At 56.4% G+C, this 7,784-nt stretch overlaps 1 protein-coding gene across 1 annotated transcript; it reads right to left on the bottom strand.

Moving 5' to 3' along the window:
* Positions 1-326: 326 nt before the first annotated feature.
* Positions 327-7,498, bottom strand: PIWIL2 (piwi-like RNA-mediated gene silencing 2; the record flags this gene model as incomplete). Its single annotated transcript, XM_009083606.1, has 17 exons — positions 327-434; positions 677-930; positions 1,958-2,063; positions 2,345-2,433; positions 2,651-2,770; positions 2,857-2,958; positions 3,349-3,537; positions 5,021-5,134; positions 5,214-5,354; positions 5,477-5,563; positions 5,684-5,768; positions 5,960-6,148; positions 6,293-6,406; positions 6,662-6,742; positions 6,827-6,951; positions 7,052-7,169; positions 7,388-7,498. Coding segments are annotated over 17 exons (2,133 nt in total), but the record flags the coding sequence as incomplete, so codon positions are not given.
* Between the last annotated feature and the right edge of the window lie 286 nt (positions 7,499-7,784).

Genomic DNA, 7,784 nt, shown 5'->3' with positions numbered 1-7,784 from the left:
GGCTAAGGAAAGCCTTCCCTTCCTTCTGCAGGATATTGGGGGGTTGCTGGACTCCTGTCCTTTATCCTAGCAGGATCTTGGGGAGCTCTGGGACCTTGGGGGGGCTATGGGACCCTTGCCCTTTATCCCTGCAGGGTATGGGGGAGCTGTAAGGATTTTGGGGGGCTTCACTACCCTTGCCCTAACCTCTGCAGGACATTGGGAGTGTCCAGACCACATAGTCTTAACCCCTGCAGGATGTGGGGGTGGGAATCTGGGATCCTGGGGGCTCTGCCCTTAGCCCTGCAGGATCTGGGGGGTGCTGTATGATCTGTGCCCCCCCTTACCTCTGCAGGTGCTCACAGCTCAGCTGGGCTGTATTCCACAAACAGACGTAGCGCGTGGGGATGCTGCAGCCCTGCTGGGAGTGATGTGCCAGCAGGAAGAAATCTTGCCTGGAGCACGGTGGGGGGAAGCAAAGAAAAGGCTTTTTTTTGCACCCCACCAGTTTGGTTTGCACCCCAGGATGGGTTTGGCACTGCAGAGGGGTGGATTTTTGCACCCCAGGGTGGGTTTTTGCACCCCAGGGTGGGGAGGTTTTTTGCACCCTGGGGTGTTTTGACACCCATTTTTTTCCCCCACCACGGTGGTTTTCCCCCCACTTTTCATCTCCCCCAGCCCCAGTGGTGCCACTCACCAGCCTGAGCTGGTGATGGTGTGGTCGATGACAGTGCCTGCTGGGGGTGACAGGAACTCTGTGCCCATCAGGTTGTAGAAACTGATATTGATCTGCTTCTGCACCACCATGACCACCAGGCTGGGATGGTAGTTGTCAAAGGCCTCAAAGCTCTTCTGCATCTGTGGGATCTCATACTTGAGCACTGTGTCCAGCTGGGAGTCAGCCACCCCATCCCGGTACACCACAATCCTCAGGGGCAGAGTGTGGTTCAACTGCAAGGCAAGATGGGAAGAAATCCCTGGATTTTTGTCCCCACCATGCACAGGATTAGCTGGAGGGGTGGGAAAGCATTCCCTGGCTAGTAGATGTCCATTGGGTCTCCATGGATGGAGGTGGGAATTCAATTTGATACTCTCAGAGTACCTGCACCCCCAAAAATGCTGCTCAGAGAGGGTTTGGGGAGGGCCGAGGGAGCACAGGGCAGGTGTGTCTGTATTAATCATGGGATCATGGAATGGTTTGGACTGGAAAGGGTATTAAAATCAACTCATTCCACCCCCTGCCATGGGTAGGGACACTTTCCCCTAGTCCAGGTTGCTCCCTGTTCAACCTGGCCTGGAACACTTCTAATGGAGCAGCCACAGCTTCTCTGGGCAACCTGTGCCAGTGCCTCAACACCCTCACAGGGAACAATTCCCTCCCAATATCCCATCTCTCCCCGCCCTCTGGCAGTGGGAAGCCATTCTCTCCTGTCCTGGCACTCCAAGTCTCATGCCCTGCACATTCCCAGAGTCCAGGGCTGCTCCTCCAGCACCAACAGAGGGATGGGAAAACAGAATCATGGAATGGTTTGCATTGGAAGGACCTTAAAATCATCCCAATCCACCCCCTGCCACAGGCAGGGACATCTTCCACTAGCCCAGGTTGCTCCAAGCCCTGTCCATCCTGACCTGGAACACTTCCAGAGGAACCTCAGTGGGCAAATCCCACGAGCTGAGATTTTCCTGCTGCCTGCCCTGACCCACGCTGCTTTTTCTCACGCTTGGGCCAAGGGACAGGGCTCAGCAGGTCAGTGCTGACAGGGGTAGAGGTGTAACGTGGCACTTCCCTCTGTGCAAACTAACCCTCCAGGCTGGTTCGCACGTTCCCGAGATAAGGATGAGCCATCCCAGCTCCACATCCAGTCCAAAGGCTGCTGGGGAGGTTTGCTCTCCTGCACACACCCAAGGCTGGAGGTTTTGGGGGGTTTTGCCGTGGTTTGGAGGAGGTTTGAAGCCCTGGAAGGGTTTGTGGTCTCACCTTGTAGAAGTGCTGCAGGGCCTGGGCCAGGCAGAGCCGCAGGCTGTCCGCGATCTCCTGGTGGGGCATCTGGAAAACCACCCTGGAGTACCACTTGGTGAGGATCCTGGGCATGAGATGCAAGGGGAACGAGCATCAAGAACTCCCCTAACACCAGCCAAAGTCCACTGAGGCCTTGTGCAACCCCTGGCTCAGCATTCCCAGTGCTTTCCCCAGCGATTCCCAATGTAAACATGCTGGGAAAGACCGTGCTGAGCGCAGCAGGTTGGGGAAAGGATCATCCTCACCCCATTCTCAGCACAAGGAAGGGGATTTTGGGGTGGCATCACCCAGATTCCCAGGGCAGAGCATGAGGAACACCTCCCCCATGCCCAGGCCAGCACGTACTGGTTCATGCTGGCCACGAAGCCGACGACGGAGCGAATCCCTTGGCTCTGGCTGTGGTGGATGTCCATGCCAACCACCATCAGCTGTTTCTGGGAGGGGGAAGAAGGCAGGTGGGATTTAGGATAAGTCACACACCTCCAGGCTTGGATCCCTCCAGCTGTGAGGGTCATGGTACGCACCAAGGAGAAGCCAACTCCAACTCTCCAGCTGATGCATCCCCAGAGAGAAGTCCATGACCACAATCACAACCCCCACCAGCTTCCAAGCTCATCCCATGTCTCTTCCCAAGGTTTTTTCCTGCCTTACCAGTGGGATCTCAACTCTCCACAGCTCACCACCTAGCTTGCAGTTGACCTGCAACAGAACTTTCTGGACCACACTCCTGATCTTGCCTGGATGGCTTAAGAGGGACTGTGCAGTGATGACCTATGGAGCAGGAAAACACAGGGAAAAGCGAGGCTGGAGAATCCCATGGCTTTTAGGGAATGTGGTCCCACCTGGCTAGGCCCCACCTGGGAGGGCACTGGGGCCTGCACACAGCACAGCTTCTTGATGGCTCCATACAGGTCGTCCCTGTTGTTGGGGATTAGGCATAGGAGCAGCTGCATCTTGTCCTGTGGGGAATCATGGAATTGTTCCTGCTGGAAAAGCCCTCCAAGACCATTGAGTCCAACCACCACTAAACCATGTCCCCCAGTGCCACATCCATGTGGTTTTTGAACACCTCCAGGGATGGCGACTCCAGCACTGCCCTGAGCAGTCTGTGCCAGGGCTGGACAACCCTTTCCATGAAGGAATTTTCCTTAATATCCAACTAAACCTCCCCTGGCACAGCTTGAGGCTGTTCCCTGGGAGCACAGCCTGACCCTCACCTGTCAGGGAGTTGTAGGGGAACAACCAGGACCCCCTGAGCCTCCTTCTGCCCAGGCTGAGCCCCCCCAGGTGCTCCCAGCACACTGTTCCCACCAGCCTGGTGACTCCCTAGGGATGTTCCCTCTCCTCACCTGACTTCCCAGAATGCTCCGGATGGTTTTGACATAGGTCTCCACGCGATCGTCCCTGAGCTCCTGCATCATGGGCTGTGCCACCTGCATGCCCAGGGGGCCACAGGTGCTGCTCACAGCTGCCAACAGGTCCTTGACTACGTGCTGCAGCCGCTTGGGATAAACCAGGCACCAGGAATGTAGGGAGATCTGGGAGAGACAGAATGTGTTTTGAGGGTGTTTCTGCCCAACTGTGCAGCAAATTTGGGAGAGGGAAAGCAGCCCAAGGGGAATCTGCAGCACAGAGGAGACTTTGGAAGAGGGAAATCTGGGAGGGGGAAAATGGCCCAAGAGGATCCTGGAGAACAGAGAGAGATTTGGGATAGGGAAAGCAAACCAAAAGGAACTTGCAACACATTCCCGTTTGGGAGAGGGAAAGTGGCCCAAGAGGAACATGCAGCATATTCCCATCTGGGAGAAGAGGAACCTAAGGAGCACAGAGGGAATCTGGGAGAGGGAAATTTGGGAGAGGGAAAGCAGCCCAAGGGGAATCTGCAGCACAGAGGAGACTTTGGAAGAGGGAAATCTGGGAGGGGGAAAATGGCCCAAGAGGATCCTGGAGAACAGAGAGAGATTTGGGATAGGGAAAGCAAACCAAAAGGAACTTGCAACACATTCCCGTTTGGGAGAGGGAAAGTGGCCCAAGAGGAACATGCAGCATATTCCCATCTGGGAGAAGAGGAACCTAAGGAGCACAGAGGGGAATTTGGGAGAGGGGAATTTTGGGAGAGGGGAAGTAGCCCAAGATAAACCTGCAGCACATTCCCATCTGGGAGAAGAGGAACCTAAGGAGCACAGAGGGGAATTTGGGAGAGGGGAATTTTGGGAGAGGGGAAGTAGCCCAAGATAAACCTGCAGCACATTCCCATCTGGGAGAAGAGGAACCTAAGGAGCACAGAGGGGAATTTGGGAGAGGGGAATTTTGGGAGAGGGGAAGTAGCCCAAGATAAACCTGCAGCACATTCCCATCTGGGAGAAGAGGAACCTAAGGAGCACAGAGGGGAATTTGGGAGAGGGGAATTTTGGGAGAGGGGAAGTAGCCCAAGATAAACCTGCAGCACATTCCCATCTGGGAGAAGAGGAACCTAAGGAGCACAGAGGGGAATTTGGGAGAGGGGAATTTTGGGAGAGGGGAAGTAGCCCAAGAGAAACCTGCAGCATATTCCCATTTGGGAGAAGAGGAACCTAAGGAGCACAGAGGGGAATTTGGGAGGGGGAAATTTGGGAGAGGAAAACTTGGGAGGGGGAAAGTGGCCCAAGTGGAACCTGCAGGACAGAGGGAGATTTGGGATAGGGAAAACGAACTAAGAGGAACCTGCAACACATTTCCATTTAGGAGAGGAAAAGTGGCTCAAGAGGAACCTGGAATACAGACGGGAATTTGGGAGAGGGAAAGTGGTCCAACAAGATCCTAAGGAGCAGGCAACAAGGAATTCCTGCCTCTGGAAGCCTTCCCCACCCCGGGAGGAGGTGGAAAGCAAACACCACGTACCTCTGTCTGCCTCGGAAAAACAGGCTGGAGCTCACATCCAACACAAACAAGGGAAGGGTTTGAGCTGGAAGACGCTCAGCCCGAATGCCAGCAGCAGGGAAACCCATCCCAGTTTTCAGACAAGGGGAGGCTGTTGCTTACCACTGAGATGGAGACTTCCTTGATCACCTCCTTGTGCCAGCTGAGGTCGTTGCCCGGGAAGAAGGAGCGATGCCCTAGGTTCACCCTCTCCGCGGGCAGGATATGCCCCTGGACCTGCAGCCAGCAGGAACCAGGGCAGAATGCAGCTCTTTCCACCTCCATTCCTGGGGGGAATGCTCAGAGAAGCCCCTACCCTGTGGATATCCACGTCCAGGCACAGCCCCCAGTGTTCCAGCTCCTGGGAAGCGTCGGGTGTGTCGCGGATGCGGCGCAGGAGGTTGGTGAGGCGCGTGTAGTGCTGCCGGGGGCTCTGCACCATCTTCCGTGTCAGCTCCTGTTGGGGGAGTCCCAGGTGGGAGAGAGGTGGGATTGGGCTGGGATGGGGGTCCAAGCTCCCCCTGGAAGCGGCTGCAGGAGTTGAGGCTCAGGGGATTACTGGGTGGAACAGGCTCTGACCTTCACCACGCGACTGTTCCTCTGCACGTCGGACAGTCCCATCAGGAAGGTGAGCTCTGGCACCAGCAGCACCATGTCCAGGCAATGCTGCAGGAAGGCACAGGCACAGTCAGAATTCCAAGTGACTGGAAGTCCCTGCTCCCCCGTGAGCCTAGAACAGACCATGGATCTTCACTTCCCCACCTGAGCTCTTCATTCATGGCTCACCTTTCCCTTTGGCATCTGCTTTTCCTTGGGCCTGTGAATGAGCAGAGGCTGCTCCACATCCCTGATAGTGATCCCGTAGGTTTCTCTGGGAAAACAGCATCATCATAGAATCCTAGAATGCTTTAGCTTGGAATGGAGCTTAAAATCATCCCGTTTCAACCCTCTGGTGTCAGCAGGGAGATGACATCAAGCAAGACCTTCCTGCTCACCCACCTCAGGTCAGCACCAGGCATTGAGCCCTTCCCAGTCCTGAGGGATGTTCCAGCAGGTCCCTACCTGTAGTAGTCCAGGAAGGTGATCTCCTTGCCACTGGCCAGAGTGAAGCTATCCTTGGGGGACTTGTCCCAGGCGATGTCGTCGACGCGGTAGGTGTGGTTGTTGTAGCGGGTGATGACCACAGCCCCCACCAGCTGCTTGGCACACTCCTCCTGGAACACTGTGTGCCTCTGGGAGTAGATCGTTCGCCTGTGGAAGAAGGAGAGGCTCCTGGAATGTTCCCTGCCCATGCCAGCCCCAAAACAAACCCCCTTTCCTTGCAGCTCTGCACACACAGCGGCTGGAAAACCTCCTCATCCCTAAGGCATTCCAGGATTTTCCTGTCTCTCTTACATGACACTGAGGACAGACTCGCTGCAGATGATTTTGTGGATGGCATCCACCATGAGGAAGAGCCCACCGTCCCTCTTCCGGATGCTGACGGCGTATCCAGGCCAGATCTGGAGGCTGAGTCCACAGAGAAACATGCCCAATGCTCCTGAGTTATTGCCAGAGCCTCCCCAGGAGACAAACAGCCAGGGAACATCCAGAACACACGGGATTTATATCCCAGTTGTCTGCCAGCTTCCACCTCCCATCCCTGAAAACAGCAGCTCCCAGCTCAGGCCAACCAGAGCTGAGCTGGGAAAACTTCCCAACTTCCAGGCTGCAGGGAATCAGGGATGTTCTGTCTCCCTCTCCCTGGCAGCAGCAGGTGCCCACCTGTGTTCCTGCAGGATAGTGGCCTGGGCAGGCTCAAAGAAATTCCTCCCAACCAGGCTCAGGCTTAGGATTTTCATCACCCTAAGGAAGGGAAAGCAGGAAAAGTAGGAGTGGTGAGGTGAGGAGGAAGAGGGTCTCCCCCCTGGAGCTCAGGGAAGGTCTCACCTGCGGAAAACCACGTTATAAAAAGGGATGCAGAGATCAGAGTTGGGCTCCAGCACCTTCGTCAGCTGGATGGTGATGGAGATCTCCTCCCCGGTGCTCCTGCTCAGAGCCTTCAGGCTGACCTGCTGCAAGGCAACAGGGGGTTCTCCCACCCAAAACAAGGGCTGGAGGTCCGAGGAGGGATCCTGTGCCCCCAGAGTGGCTAAGGACCCCCCCAGCCCTTACCTGTGGGAGCAGGATGGGCAGGAAGAGGATGGAGCCGTCGAAGGCTGTCACGTCTCCCGTCACCGCCCGCTGCTCCTTCAGCATGGCAAAGCGTGTGTTCCTGCCCTCCACCTCGGGGCTGCCAGGCACACAGGGGGTCTTACCCCTCCTCTGCACCCCCACACCCTGCTCAGCACCCCCAAAATCCCCCTGAGATGGAAAAACAGAGCTCTTTGCTTTGCTGTGCCATGGTCGTGCCGGACACAGGGACACAGAGGGCTCTGCCTGGGGACACCACCTCGAGGGGCTGTGGGGAACTCTCAAGGAGCTGAGGGAAACCACAGGACCCCCCAGTACCTGAAGGTAACGTGGTATTGGTAGACAGCTTCGTTCTGGCAGTGGATTTTAACCAAGTTCAGCCCCACCTGGACAGTGTTTCTCTTCACTACTGGCTTTGTCCCTGGAGTCCTGAGGGACACAGGGGGTCAGTGGTGACCCCAGCAGTACTTGGACCCCAAAATGAGGGGTGGGTCAGCACTCACGGAGTGGCAGGAGCAGCTGGGGGAGCTCCTGCAGTGGGCAGAGGAGGCAGGCAGGGCCGAGGGCCGGGCGAGCGTGGGGTGGGCAGAGTGGTGGAGACTCTCCCAGGATGGGTGAGGGGCACATCTCCTACGCATTGCCACAGGATTCTGTGTGTCCACAGGGTGGGCAGGGTGAGCCTTGGCACACTGGGGGTGTCCTGGCTGTGATGATC

The sequence above is a fragment of the Acanthisitta chloris genome, unplaced genomic scaffold (genome assembly GCF_000695815.1).
Source record: "Acanthisitta chloris isolate BGI_N310 unplaced genomic scaffold, ASM69581v1 scaffold22691, whole genome shotgun sequence".
Classification (NCBI taxonomy): domain Eukaryota; kingdom Metazoa; phylum Chordata; class Aves; order Passeriformes; family Acanthisittidae; genus Acanthisitta; species Acanthisitta chloris.
This window is presented reverse-complemented; position numbering and strand designations above follow the sequence as displayed.